Raw genomic sequence first — 15,245 nt, forward strand, 5'->3', positions numbered from 1 at the left:
CCGTTAGCTGTCTCCCGAATTTGGAGACATTTCCACCTTAAGTGATACGAAACAGCAAAAGTAAGTGAATGCTGAGGAAACATCTTCTGAATTTTATATGAAAAAAGTTGTTTTGCTATTGTGAACTATAAGTTCAAAGCGCCAGAAGATTAGGTTGCCTTCGATTGGACGTTTGACTCAAGTAATCTGGATAACTGAGCAACAATGTTTTGTTTTATGTCTATTTTTAAATCCACATCTAGTTCTGTTTTCTGTCTTCAGCTTGTGCTCAAGGGCAGCACTGTGGAGCAGCAGGTAGAGTCATAGTCACGGCTCCAGTCGTGCGTTCAAGTCCCGCTCCGGGTGAGTGTCTGACACAGTCCAAAAAAACACATAATGGTAGGTGTATTGGAAACCCAAAAGTGTCCGTAGTGTGTGTGTTGCCCTGTGAAGGACTTGGGCCCTTCCAGGGTGTGTTCCCGCCTTGTGCCAAATGATTCTGGGTAGGCTCCTGACCCACCGCGACCCTGAACTGGATAAGGGTTACAGATAATGAATGAATGATAGTGTTCATTGCATTAATGTGAGTGAAATCACATTAATCACAAAAACAAGAGAATGGAAAGAAAAAGGGAGGAATTGGAAGACGGGAGCTAGAGAGAGAAAGACTAGGGGAGAGCAGGGCTTTGGAAACACACACGACGCCCCTGCTTCTGACCTATTGATTTTTATCATGCATTTATTTCTGTTATTAAATTATTATTTTATGATTATACTTTATATTACATTTCCCCCAAAATAATGTGCTTCTTTGATGCTACTTGGTTTAGTTTATTTTTCTCTTGCTGTTATTATTCTTGATATTATTATTTCTTTAATGAAATTGAGAATTTAAGTAAATCCTGCAATGTTCCTAATGTTCATTCTTGCTTTTTTTTTATAACTTTGGCAAAGCGGAATCGGAATATCTGAAGCTTGCGCTTACTTAATGAAACAATACTGAGAGAGAGAGACAGAGAAGGAGATTTTAAATGTTTTTATTTATTTAAAAGAACCCTTTTTGTGGCACCACAATCAAACTAAATTCAGCCAAATGAGCCCAACAGTTTCACCACAACTGAAACAATGAGCAAAGTATACAGAAGAAACCAGCAATCCAGTTTCATTTATTTTTTAAGAGATATGCCACAAAAGGAAATAAGAGACAGCTGTCTGCAACAACCACAAAGTCAAAGTCAGCTGCAAATATCCCACTTTGTCTGTGGTGTGTGACTCCACAGATATTTAAAATAAAAAAAAAATTCTGCAGGATCCCCACAATGCCCTTAAACGTACTCCACACTCCTTCATAGGAAACCAGTCTTCCACTTGTGAGTTGGATCCTTGTGCAGGGCCTGCCAGATATCAGAGATCACATATAGGGCTTTCTTACCAAGTTGAAAACGGCCAGTACTGGAGTGGCATAAAACAAGAGAAACCTTTCATCTTCTACCATAGCAGTGAGAGTCAGCGCAGAGTGGACATATTGGTGTCCATTCTCTCACTACCCACTGGTAGCAGCCACACTGTCTACACTGCAACTATCAAGCCTCATTTCAGCAGCTCTTCTCACAGCTCCTTGCTGTATCCTTCCAGCAAAAGAGCCATCAGGCAGCAGTCTCTGAGGTGCCTGCAGATGAAATGCCTTGATCCTGGACTTGATCTCCAAGGGAGCATTCAAAAATTGTTCCCTGGCTCATGTCTAGAGACTGTGGGCTCTTCCCTGACCCATCCATAAGGCCTTGTTTTTTTCCCAGCATAATTTTCCAACACACACACACTTTGACCATACACAATGCAGCAGAGTATAGCAGCCACACCCAGTTAACATACGTGTCTTCTGTACCAAAAGCCTTGAGCAGTTTGAACATGTACTGAAAATGTTCTGATCAACTTATAAGAAGCTTTGCCCTGGTCAAGAGAGATCAGCCCAGCAATCAAATCAGAGTCCTTTCAAAGCTCCAGGTATGACCTTGGGGAGGGGGTGCTGTGAGCACAAAGTGGAGTGAATTTAGCTAAACACAGCTTGATAGTGCACACTGACACGTGTTTACGATAAAAAACCCGTTTCTGAGAGAGCACATTTCAGCAACTGGTGTTGGAGGAACAGAAAAGTTAGAAAATAAACAAAATAAGACACCGCACACTGTTTAAAACCACAGCTGGTGCTAACAGACGCCTGCAGCAGACACACCACAGCAGATGTTTCAATGAACTGAGGCTCAAAACACACATATTTAGAGGATAAAGCCATATACCTGTGAGCACAAAGTCAAGTGAAGGATTTTCTGAGAATTTTGTGAGTTTACAGCTTTCTTCCTCTCTCTTTTAACCCAAACCCAGTGCTAAACTTATAACTGAGTTGGGCTACCAGGCTTGTGTTTTTCTCCACCCGTTTTCAGGCTGTTCATTGAGCTCCCAAAGCGCCCCCTCCCTGTGGCTCCCTTAAATGCACACAAACATTTTAGCTGCATTCTTAAAGACACTGAACACTAATTTGACCCACCACACACTGGTCATAAATACTGCCCTTGTTTTGAGATACCATCCACATTTTTAAATACAGCGGTATACATTATTATCATTATACTCATTCATTCATTCATTATCTGTAACCGCTTATCCAATTTAGGGTCGCAGTGTGTCCAGAGCCTACCTGGAATCATTGGGCGCAAGGCGGGAATACACCCTGGAGGGGGCGCCAGTCCTTCACAGGGAAACACAGACACACTCACACCTACGTACACTTTTGAGTCACCAATCCACCTACCAACATGTGTTTTTGGACCGTGGGAGGAAACCGGAGCACCCGGAGGAAACCCACGCGGACACAGGGAGAACACACCATCTCCTCACAGACAGTCACCCGGAGCGGGAATCGAACCCACAACCTCCAGGTCCCTGAAGCTGTGTGAATGCGACACTACCTGCTGCACCATCGTGCCGCCCATTATCATACTGCCCAACCCTATTAAAAGAGTAGAAAAAAGAAGGGAGAGACAGAAACAGGACAAATGGAAATGAAAGAATTAGAAAAGACAAGAAACTTAAAGGGAAAATTATGTAAAGGAAGCTGGTGTGTGTGTGTTTATGTATATGTGTGTGTGTGTGTGTGTGAGAGAGAGAGAGAGAGAGAGAGACTGCTGTGACTCTTCCACACTGCTGAATTGTGTTGTTTGTCTCGTCCGAGTGGATAGTGTTTATTGAAATGTTTACTGAGCTTTTCAAACACACACTTGTTTCTCTGAATCCGCCTTCCCCCAACCACCTCTCCTTTTCACTGGCTGCCTTCATTATCGCTGACAACACACACACTCCTCTGTACACATTTCCTGTACACAGGAAATTTACCCCTCTCTTTCTATCTCTCTCTGACTCCTTCACTTCTCTATCACTCCCTCTTTCCTCTCTCTCTCTCTCTCTTTAAAATGATCACATATTAGCTGCCCAGACATTAGTCATCTGTATGGAATGTGTTTTTGTGCACCTCTTGCATATATAATTGTAGATATCATGCACCGGTTCCTTCAACAGGAATTACTCGTGCCTGTAAATTCCTGTGTAAGACTTAGGACATCAGGTCCTCTGCCTTTTTCCTCATCACCAGCAAAGTCTGCATAAATCTGCAGGTCTTCATTCTAAGTGACCTTTCTGGAAGTACACAGAATGTCTGCATTATCCACTTTGTGGCCTAGAGCCCTGGGTACCACTTTCAAATGAGACTACAATTATAAAGGTTTATAAACAGTTTAAAACCCTGTTTATTACATGGTTATTAATCAGGTTGTAAACACCTTAATAAATAATCATTTGTAACTCAGATTGAAAGGAAAACGGTGATCTCTTTTTTTATCTAATACTGAAAGTGTCAGAGAACTCACTGAAAATGTCAAATCAAAGAAAAAGCTCAGACCTGAGAATGTGAAATGGTCATTTAATATTTTAAGGTACACCACATTATCAATAAGAAGAAGGTCAGTGTCTGGCAAGGTCAGAGGTTTAACAGTGTAGATGGATGTGGGTTCACTATTTGGCAAACAACAGGTCACTATCAAATATATTCTATCTGTTATAACTGATTATTAATAACTATTAATCATGAGAATATAAAATACTTTAGACACCTTTATGAGTTTAGTCTTATTCTAAAGTGGTACATAGCCCTGTGGCCTTTGGGACGTCTCAGTAACATCTACATTAAATCTGAGTGTCCTAAAGTCTGGAGAAGACCAGAGATGTTGATTGAGCAACTTCTTTCCATTCTCCCTTTCCTCTTTCTTTCTTTAATTCCATCTCTCTCTCTCTCTCTCTCTCTCTCTCTCTCTCTCTCTAGCTGCTGTTGATAGGTAAAACATATGACTCTATAAACACATTAGAGGTTTGTTTATGGCTGAAAAACTATGGCAGTTTAAACACTTTTTGAAAAATGTTGCTGGAGATGCCGTGTTGTGAGTAGGACCCTGAGGAAGCCCCGTTTCGGGATCCCTGGCATTCCTGTTTATTTTGCTTTGGGAGCCCTCAGCGGCAGACCCCTAGGAAGGGCCATGAGGGGAGAGTGAAGTTAGCTTTCCAATGATGAAGAAAATGTCAAACAAAGGCAGCAGTCGGAGAGGACTCCTCAGCTGTTGCTTGGCGTGTATCTTTGAGTGTGTGTGTGTTGGAATTTATTAGTGATGGGAATCATTAAAATGACTCAGCCATGGACTGGTCAGTGTTGAGTCAGAGATTAGCAGCAGTGTGTGGCGTTAGTACTTTATTAGGACTTGTTGTTTAAAATAACAGACAGGAAGAGAACAAATTAAAACTCTTGCACAAATTATTTGCTGGGCTCTTTCCCAAATACTGTCAACCTTTAGGCAGAATGCTGCGTGGATTACCAGTGAATACTGTATTTGGACCTGGATGTCTATTAAGAGATTAATATCAACAGGCAATCATTAGGCGCAAGGCAGGAACACACCCTGGACGGTGCATTGCAGGGCGTGCCACACTCACCCAGTCACTCATGCACTCACACCTGGGAACAGTTTCACAAAGCCGGCCTACATATCGACATGTGTTTTTGGGTTGTGGGAGGAAACCAGAGCACGCAGAGAAAACCCACTCAGACACAGGGTGAACTCATCACCCAAACCTGTCACAGACAGTGGCTTGTGGTGAGGATTGAAACCAGGAACCTGCCCCCTGAAACTGTGTGGCAGCAACGCTGCTTGAAGTGCTGTTCTTATTGCAGTTCTCCCAGCAAAATATAATTAGTTAAAGCACATAATACACTTTTTTATGCTACCCACACCATGGCATTATCATCACACATGAGAGAACCACAGTCCATGAGGCAGGCTCTGTATTTGTGTTAACAATAAAACATCCTCCCTTTGGAGGGGAAACATTGTTGCTGTTTTCTCCAGCAGAGCAAACAGGAGCGAAAAAACACTCTATGACCCACTACTGTGCTGTTTAGTTCAAACAAGAGCAAAGAGAAACCAGGCAAGCCTTGTTTAGCTGGACCCCATTAGCCATGTAGCTATAGCTATTGTCACAGAGATTTTTCTGGCATTTCAAAAACAGGAAACAGTACACTTTGTGTGTGGATATTTGTGTGTGTGTGTGTGTGTGTGTTCAGGTTCTGTATGTCTTGTATGATGGTGGCAGATGCATACCACAATAAACTGGTTACATAGGTTGAATTTTACAGGGTTAGGAGTCTTGTCCAGGGAGGTTTATTGGTATAGCTGGGAATGTCATTGATTGCCATGTAGAGTCATTGGGAATCATTGACTGCCATGTAGAAGGATGTAGTGCTAAACTCTAATTTAATATTATTTAATTACATTTAAAGTCACAATAACATGTTCGCTGTGTGTACATTTACCTCAGTCTGCGTATATGTGTGTATTTGTGTTCAATATGTGATGACCCTGAGTGTCTCTCTCTCTTTCTCTCTCTTTTTCTCTCTGCTATGTGGATCCTGATCTACCCAGGCAAGGAATCCAGCTGGAATTTACCCTGTGTTCCCAGGTCAAGGTTGTCTGTGTCTCCATAAATTCATTAAACCAGCTCCCCTCTCTATCTTTCAGTTAGTCAATATTAGTTCAGGATGCTATTAGCATGACCAGTAATGTACCAGAGTCATGTGTTAATATTCATAATAATGACCATATGAAACTGAACATTGTAGAGTTTGTTGTTTAAATACATTAAATAATTAATAAATTAAATAACTAATTAATTAAAACTGTACAGACAACACCTCTCCTTAGAATTCCACTCAAATGCACTCACAAATTCATCCAGTCTGGGAAGGTTTCAGACTCATGATGTTATGCTGCATGTTGCCTGCAATTACACACCTTCAACAGGGAGGTCTCCAAATCCTCAGGACTCAGGTAATGTAGCTTTAAATCATTCATTCACTTGTTAATTCTGTTTTAAAACATAATATTTTAGAGATTAGGGCGGCACAGTGGTGCAGCAGGTAGTGTCGCAGTCACACAGCTCCAGGGACCTGGAGGTTGTGGGTTCAAGTCCCGCTCCGGGTGACTGTCTGTGAGGAGTTTGGTGTGTTCTCCCAGTGTCCGCGTGGGTTTCCTCCGGGGGCTACGGTTTCCTCCCACGGTCCAAAAAACACATGTTGCTAGGTGGATTAGTGACTCTAATGTTTCCATAGGTGTGAAAGTGTGAGTGTGTCGCCCTGTGAGGGACTGGTGCCCACCCCAGTGTGTTCCTGCCTAGCACCCAATGATCCCAGGTAGGCTCCAGACGCACACATTAACAGTAGATCATACATACATACAGTACATACATTCACACTCATCAGATGGGCTCTGCTTATGTTAAACGTTGTATCTCCATACACACAAAGCCATGCAGGAATGATTAAACTGAATAGCACACAGGTAATGTCCATTCCATTTGAAAGTGAAATGGTCATCTCAAAATAATTAAGATCTTCAGAATTATTTTCGAGAAAGGGAACCATACTGTAGTCTACTGAATCTGGTTACAATACAATACCACTGTAAAATCCGCAGGGATGCGTGAATATACAGATGACATTAAGTATTTATGTTCTGAATGGAGAGATGGATGGATAAATATGGAGTGATAAATCTTTATGTTTAATATCATTCAAGTGAAAAGATGGATGAATAAACAGAGGGCAAGAGTGGGTGAATGGATGAATATAGGGATAAATGAAAAGATAGGGAAGATTGGGGAATGGATGGATGGATGGATGGATGGACACAGACTGATGGTGGCATTATTGATTGACAAATGATGATTATGTTTAATTTCTAGCAAGGAAACAGGTCAACTCAATAAACAGACAACACACATGAGGGATAAATGAACAGCCGGTGTATGGCTGGATGGATGGAGGTTTTATTTAATAACTGGTAACCCAACAGGTGCAAAGTCATTGTAGTGGGTCAGACAGAGGAAGAAGAGCTAGTGTTTTTCACTGAGTGGTGTGTGTGCTTGGTTTAATCTCTGTATACATTCCTTCTGTAGGTTTAGTATTTCTCTAGAATGTGTGTGTGTATGTGTGTGAGTGATAAAGTGAACCTATCTGACCTTCTTGACCTCTGACTCATGCAGAAATCCCAAAGTAGAATACAGCTCTCCTCCAGGGCACAAACACTGACTCTGACCCTCCAACCAAAACAATGCATTGTTCATACTACAGGGAAACTGTGTCTCCAGTCTGATTTATAGACCTAGTATCCACACCACAAGTTACAAGTGACCTAATCTTGACCAAAGCCAAACATTTGTATGTACACATCTGCATATGACAATAACTTGTTTATCTTTGATTGAATTACTGCTTACTGCCCACTGTAAGGGACAGACAAAAATAGAGGAAGCAGAAAGTTAAAAAAACAAAAAGAAAGGGGTGGGGTGGGGTGGGGTCAAAGGAGAGATTAATGAAGTGAGAAGATAGAGGAAGAGAATGTGGAGGGTGAGGTGAATGAGATGGAGAGAGGGAGCGAGATAGAGAGGAGGGAATAAAGGAAGAGACAGGAGTGAGAGACATGCTGTAAAGTGTGCTGACATGAGGGCTGTTAGAGGAAGATGAATGATTGGCTGGTGTCTGACACTGGGGGGTCCCTGATACTGATATCTCCTGCCTCAGGGCAGTGTGTAAATGACAGAATGTGTGTGTGTGTGTGTGTGTGTGTGTGTAACTGCAGAGGGATCCTCCAATATCAACATCAAAATAATGGCAATGAGTCTACAGAGCTTTATATACATTTTCCCAACACTGAAAGCCAACATGTTTTTGTTACTGAGGCTAGGGTTTCTCTTCTTATGTAAAATGTTTATACATCTTTATTAACGGAGTCAGATGATTAAAATAGTCATTGTGATTTATTATTGTGTTTCTTTAGCCAATCACATATTACTGCAATGGTTTAATTTGCTCATATTTGAAACTAACGTGGACATATTTCTGTTTAAAATAATTGCATTTATTTACAGATAAAAGAATGGCCAAATTTAGCTTAATCTGAATACGTTTATTGTCAAAAACCTTTCATTTCTGTTTTTCTCAAGACAAAGAACAGTTTCCTTAAGTAGCAGCACAGTTCAGTCCTTTAGAACCACGTTTGTCTTTGTTGTTCTTTAGATTTATTGTTGTGGATGTGTGTGTGTGTGTGTGTGTGTGGTGTGTGGGGTGGTCTGTTCTAACAGGAACCGAGAAAACAAGCACACATCAAACTTCCTGCTTGGTTCTGGTTCATACACCGCAGATCATTCATTCATTCATTCATTGTAACCACTTATTCAGTTCAGGGTCGCGGTGGGTCCGGAGCCCACCCATCAAAATACGAGCTGTTACACGGATTTTGATGCACCATCTATGCATAACATTATCAAAAGCTCATGAGGCAATTTAATGACATTTCTACATCTAAAAGTGAGACCAAAATCACAAATTAATTAATTACTTTCACAGGTGGAAAGGCAAATGAGACTCACTTAAATATCCACTGCTTAGATATTTCTTATTCTATGGAAAATACCATAGTGGTCTCACTAAGGTCACACATTGTTAAAATCTCTCTCTGTTTCATCTTTATCTATCTTTATTTATCAGTTAAATATATTTAGTTTTCATACAGGGCGGCACGGTGGTGCAGCAGGTGGTGTCGCAGTCACACAGCTCTAGGGACCGGGAGGTTTGTGGGTTCGGACCCTGCTCCGGGTGACTTTCTGTGAGGAGTTTGGTGCGTTCTCCTTGAGTCCACGTGGGTTTCCAGGTGCACCGGTTTCCTCCCACGGTCCAAAAAACACATGTTGGTAGGTGGATTGGCGACTCAAAAGTGTCTGTATAGGTGAGAGTTTTGATGTGGGTTGCTCTGTAAAGGATTGGCGCCCCCTCCAGGGTGTATTCCTGCCTTGCGCCTGATTCCAGGTAGGCACCGGACCCACCGCGACCTTAAAGCAGTTACAGACAATCAATGAATTTCGTCCCATATACATTGAATTTGGATGTCCATATAATTATAATGTGTGTGTGTGTGTGTTCATATAGATTGATAGCAGTTTGATATGCTGGATGAACCCGTAATGCTGCCATGACTGTTTTGCCCTCATGTAGTAAAGCCACGTGTGTGTGTGTGTGTGTGTGTGTGTGTGTGTGCACGCATTGTGTCCTTCCCTCCCAGATTAAGATAAGGCTTGCTATGTGTCCTCTAGGCTGCTCAGTAACTTTACACTCCTATTCTCCTCTCTCTTTCTCACCATATCATTTTTACCACCCTCCTCTCATTTATTTGCATTCATTCTCTCCATCCAAATCTCTTCACTTCATGTCCTGATGTTCTCTCATTATTTCCTATAAGTCTCTATGGACTTTGCTGTCCAGTCAGCACTGCCACTATGAAGCGCTCTTATGTCCAGTCATGGACCTCTGGAGCTGGTTACTTGGTGGCTAGAGTGGGTTAGAGAAGACCAATAGTTTCCTTATTTTGCAGCATTCCCTCCTGACCCCAAGGCTTGTGGACTGTGTCCTGACATGACCCACAGCTCACCTGCCCTATCCTGCAGCAGGATGTCCAGCCCTTGGCCTGATCCTGAATTCCATCACTACTCCTCACAGCTCTGTCAGTCACTCTGGAGGTCTTTAGCCCTGAAGGCGCGTCACGCTCTCTCGCCGCACTGGTCAGGTCATGCCAAATAATATAACAGTTCAAAAGTCTGGAAACACTTCGTGCTGAAGAGAAGAAAATGACCCAGAAACCACAAGTTTTCCTCTACTGTAAACATCCTTATTTTGGAAATGTGTTTTAGCTCCAGTTGCGAGAGTAAAGCTCTTTCTCTCTGTCTGTGTAATCACATGGTTTTTCAGCAAAGCCACCACCCCCAGGGTCACATTAAGGGCCTTCAAAAGTGCTTCTATTTCCCCTTTATTATGCAGAGATGATGATTAGCTGGCAGAATGGCCCATAGCATCCAGACTGACTTCTATTTTCATGCATTTCCAGCCACTGCAGCCCTAGATCTACACAAACTCTGCTAACATATTGCTGCCATCTGCTCCCATATGAGACCAAACCTGCACCAGTGTGCTAGGACAGGCAGTAATGGTGAAGATGAAAAACAGGCTGAGGCGGTCACAGCAAAGCAGTGTATGTTCAGAATGCTGAGGTTGGGGTTTGATTTTAACCTGAATTTAACCGACGCTAATGGCTGCACCTTCATGCACATGTGTTATGTGTTGCTTCCAAGAGAAATAAAATAATAAACCCAAATCCTTCATATCCCCCAGAAAGCACAACATTTGCCTGACGTTCCTCACTGAGTCCTGAGCAAACTCTCCTGTGCAAAAAACTCACAGAGGCTGCACCTTAGAGAAACACATTCTTGGATAATGTAGGCCATGTTTTGCACAGGACTGTGGTGTATGAAGGCTTCCAGGCAGAGGAGCAGTGACCTCATCGCTGTGGGAGACACACCATCACCACACATTACATGGAGCATTGAAGCGCATTACAGAGCAGAGTCAGACGGCAACTGCTCCATCACTTAAGCAATACACATTCGCATCAGCATACGCTAGAGACTACATTTCCCATACTGCCCTGTTCAACTCTGATAAATACAGAGACGTTGGATAGTTTCCAAAGTTTGGATGGGTCACGGGTAGCACTCACTTTACTTTTTCATGAGGCATTTAAAGGGAAGCAACACCAGCACAAATGTGTGTGTGTGGGGTTTTTTTTATCCAAAGAGCACCTGCATCCGACATTCCCTTTTTGGTAGCCACTATTTCTTTTATTTTATTTTCCATATATATCCAGCATTAGAATGCATTAGAATTCAGAGATTGCTTTCTTTTGAGACTTGTGATGCACCTGGGCCTAGGCTAGGTTTTTCCATAAGGACTTTTTTCATTAAGGTTTTCTTCTTCCAAGAACAGGGCATTAAAGTTAATAAGGGGGGAAGGCAGGAGGATTGCAGGAAACTATGTGCTTTGATAAGCTTGGCTTTGAAAAACCTAAGAAAACACAAGCAGACACAAGTCCTACTGTCATACAAGCATTCCTGACTCTCACTACAGCCGGCTGCCCTGTCATTAAGATAATCAGCTGGATATTGACCAATCGGCATTGTCCCCAGCCTAAGGAGAAAGCCTGTGATCTTCATCATGACTGTGGTCTTGAAACAATGATCGCAAAGCCGCTCCACTAGTCAGCGATTTCTTCACAAGAAGGGCAATGATACCTCATTCCCGTACACTTACCTACCATTCAAATGACCTCCTTGTTTCAGCTCCACTCACCGCCAATGTACACTCAATAATGTTACAGTTACAGACCGGGCTGCATCTGTTACTCTGCATACTTTCGCCCCCACTGGATCATTATAGAGCAGGCAGCCTATTATTTTTGTCATGGATTTTTCTTAATGCTGTAGTGACTGGGTATTTGTGGCATGTTGATGTGTGTTGTGCTGGTTTTGAAAGAACCAGAGCTGGATTTTCTGTTAGGAGCCAGCAACAATGAGCAGAAATTAATACAAATGAATGGAATATTCAATATTTTTATGTGAACTTCAGTTTAAAAATACCAATGAAGTTATACAAGTTATACAGAAGAGCCAAAACAGAGCATCAGCATCTATCTGACACCACAATCCCAGACGACAATGACGTCAGTCAGTCGAGTGAGTACTACTTGCATCTCTTATGGCTGTTTTTGACAGGTATTCTGTGCGTTATGCTCATATAATGATACTGTATCTTCTATTGAGGATTATGCAGTTATATTTAGGTTTTTCTTCTTGGTGCAGGCTTATCATCAAATATAGACCTCACTGCTTTTCTCATCTTTCAGAAAGTCCCATAGAATCCTTCAAGAATCCTATTCCGTCCAAGTCACCACGGAGTGGAAAGTGTGCAAAGCTGTTAGACCTTGTGTCTATATGCTGCTGTATCCATTGCAAGATGCTCATTTTATCACCAGCCAAAAAATGAGACAGCTTTCTAGGAGTACACAGTTTTGTTTTCAATAACAAGTTATTGTGAATATTCTGCTTCTAGCCATGGTATTATAGACAGGCTCAGTCTGTTTAAAATCTCCTTAAAGCACTTTGAAAGCAGCACAAAACATCACTCGAAAACAAAATATCTCAAAAAAAAACTCCTCATATAAACCAACAACAAAAGGTTCACAGTTGCATTCTTTTAGTTCATTCTTTATACTTTAGTGTCCTCTGGTCATTTTTTGCCAAAAACAACAAAAAGAGCAAAAAAAAAAAGAGAGGCAGAGGGACATGCCAGATGTGGCATAGTGTGCAAGGCGCTCATGGGAAATGCAGTTTTTAGTTATAGTTTTTTTTAGTTGTAGTGCTTTCACAGAGACAGTTACAATAAAGCCATGCAACAAGGGATAGGGATCAGGAAGAGGAGCCACGGGGGATGGGCTTCACATCCCAGAATGCCATAGTTCATAGTAGATCTTCAGGAAGAAGGTTTGAAGAGTTATCTGGCGGTTAGGCCTCAGGTCTGGTCCAGCCACTCGGCTCGTTTCGGAGCTTTGCAGGTGTGTATGTCGACCGATTCTTCGCAGTCCTTACACTCGACGGCACAGCACCACTTAAACTTACACTCGCACTTTGTGATGCGTTTGACGCGTGTGGTATCGTAGCCCCGCCCGCAGCACATGACCTCACAGCCGTCCGTCCCTCGAGACGACTTGTTACACACGCGACCAGCTGTGCCCAGTGAACCTGGAGGACGAGAGAAAGAAAAACTGCTTAGAACTACAAATTCAGAACAATGTTGGCCATAGATCAAATCAGATATGTTCACTGCTCATTCATAGCATGTGTTCCAGGGACGCCCTGATCTGATCCTATAGTCTTATGGAAGGCTGTTATGGGCATGTTTCAAAGGCGAGATATAAGCCATATTAAGCCTAATTATTAAACATGAAAAACTGTAGCTGATACGTAGACCAGATGCGAACCTGATAAGGATGATGCGTTTAAAGTAGATGAAAAAATGAGCGAAAGAACAAATGGAAGAAGGAATAAATGTATGACTCAAGTTTGGTGTGGCTCTCACACAGCTTCAGGGCTCTAGGGTTGTGGCTTCAATCCACACCTCTAGTTACTGTCTGTGAGGAGTTTGGAGTGTTCTCCCTGTGTCTGTGTGGGTTTCTTCCAGGTATACCAGTTTGCTCGCACTGTCCAACGGTGGATTGGCTATTCAAAAGTGTCTGTATGTGTTAGTGTCTCTGTGTGTGTAACTGGATGAGTCTGTCATGCCCTGTGATGGACTGGTGCCCTGTCCAAAATGTCTTCTCATCTTGCACCCAATTAATCTGGGTAGGCTCCTGACCCTCTGTGACCCTCAGCAGGATATGAATGAATGAATGAATGCGGTTGTTTTTTTAAAGATGGTGGCAAAGCAAGTAATATGCCCTTCAATCAAGCACATATTTCTATTAGTCTTCTGATTATTGAAGTCCTTATGAACGCTCAGCTTTAATTACCTGCCACTATAGTTATAATAATTAATGATTAAATAATTAATAATTAAAACAAGTGAATAACATCCATAAACATGATATATTTTAATATTATTCACATAATCTCAAAGTGTGAAGAATTAAATTTATATTAGATTTAAGATGATTTCACTTGCAGAGAGATTATTTCTGCAGGCTAAATACTGGGGTAGAAGGTGAAGCTGGGTGTATGGTGTTGTGTTAGAGGGTTAAACAGTCTCAGAACAGCTAGTATCCTGCTCTGAAAGAATGGGTGACACCGGCGTCTCCCTCTCTGCCCTGCGGCCGCGCTCACATCAGCTCCGTGGCTGTGTTGGCAGGAAGAGAGAATGGCTTTTGTAAAATGAGCCTGTTGTATCCTTGGGGTGCAAATACCACCAGGAGTGGTGTGTGTGTGTGTGTGTTTGGGGTGGGGTGTGGGGGTGACAAGGGCGCGATGACCCACTGAAATCACTGAGCTGTAAGCTGTCTGTCTGAGTCACACACAAACCCAAACCAAACACAACCCAGACCAAACACACACTCCGACATGAGTCATGCTCCACTGCTCCAGCGGCCATTATCCACAACAGTAACACAACCCTAGCTCAGTGCAATCTCACCACACGCAGTCCGTCTCACACCTGCAGCCCCAGCTCGGGTGCTAATGTGCAAATGCAAAAAAACAAAACAAAACGTAGGAACCAATGCCACTAACCTGAGCGTGTGAGCTCAAGTATATGCTTCCTGTGAGCCATGTGAGGCCAAATAATGATTATTTTTTCACTAAAGGACAGCTCAACACACTTTGAGGAGTATATTAAGTGGGTAGCATTCTGCTGGTGATGAAGAGTGAGGGAAGGCCATGGACTGTTGAGCAGCTTCAATTTATTAATTACAGCTTACAGTGGATAGAAAATGCAAATATTGAACCTGAAAACAGAACAGCTGGGCCAATCAGATGCAGGTAATCTTCAGAACACAAAAATGATACATTTCTATAAATTTATACTTACACTTATATAGCGTCTCAAGGACACTTTACAGTCGACACTGCACAGAATACTATTGCATTAAATGTTAATATTCTGGGCTTCTAGGCTCAAAAAACAGTTTATAGTTTCAGTTATAAAAATGAATCAATGTTGATAACTTTGCATTTTGATTGTTCTCCTGAAGTCTTTAACCCTACATTTTAAATGGCAATAACAATAAACTGTCCTTTAA

At 42.1% G+C, this 15,245-nt stretch overlaps 1 protein-coding gene and 1 long non-coding RNA gene across 3 annotated transcripts in view; one reads left to right on the plus strand and one right to left on the minus strand.

Annotated features, from left to right (window-relative positions):
- Positions 1–15,245, plus strand: part of LOC136665586 (uncharacterized) — a 27,468-nt gene continuing 12,223 nt past the window's right edge. The window contains exons 1-4 of one of the 2 annotated variants that reach the window (XR_010795291.1): positions 1–60; positions 262–342; positions 6,000–6,404; positions 6,686–6,766. This is a non-coding gene — a long non-coding RNA (uncharacterized lncRNA). Of the gene's footprint in view, positions 61–261; positions 343–5,999; positions 6,767–15,245 lie in introns of both variants that reach the window. The other variant, XR_010795290.1, reaches the window with a different exon arrangement.
- The window catches only part of wnt2bb (wingless-type MMTV integration site family, member 2Bb), a 16,113-nt gene continuing 12,997 nt past the window's right edge, over positions 12,130–15,245 (minus strand). Inside the window, exon 5 of the mRNA XM_066643232.1 lies at positions 12,130–13,257. Coding sequence (XP_066499329.1) covers positions 13,028–13,257 — 230 coding nt within the window. The 3' untranslated portion in view covers positions 12,130–13,027. The remainder of the gene's footprint in view (positions 13,258–15,245) is intronic.

This window comes from Hoplias malabaricus, chromosome 14 (genome assembly GCF_029633855.1).
Source record: "Hoplias malabaricus isolate fHopMal1 chromosome 14, fHopMal1.hap1, whole genome shotgun sequence".
Taxonomy (NCBI): domain Eukaryota; kingdom Metazoa; phylum Chordata; class Actinopteri; order Characiformes; family Erythrinidae; genus Hoplias; species Hoplias malabaricus.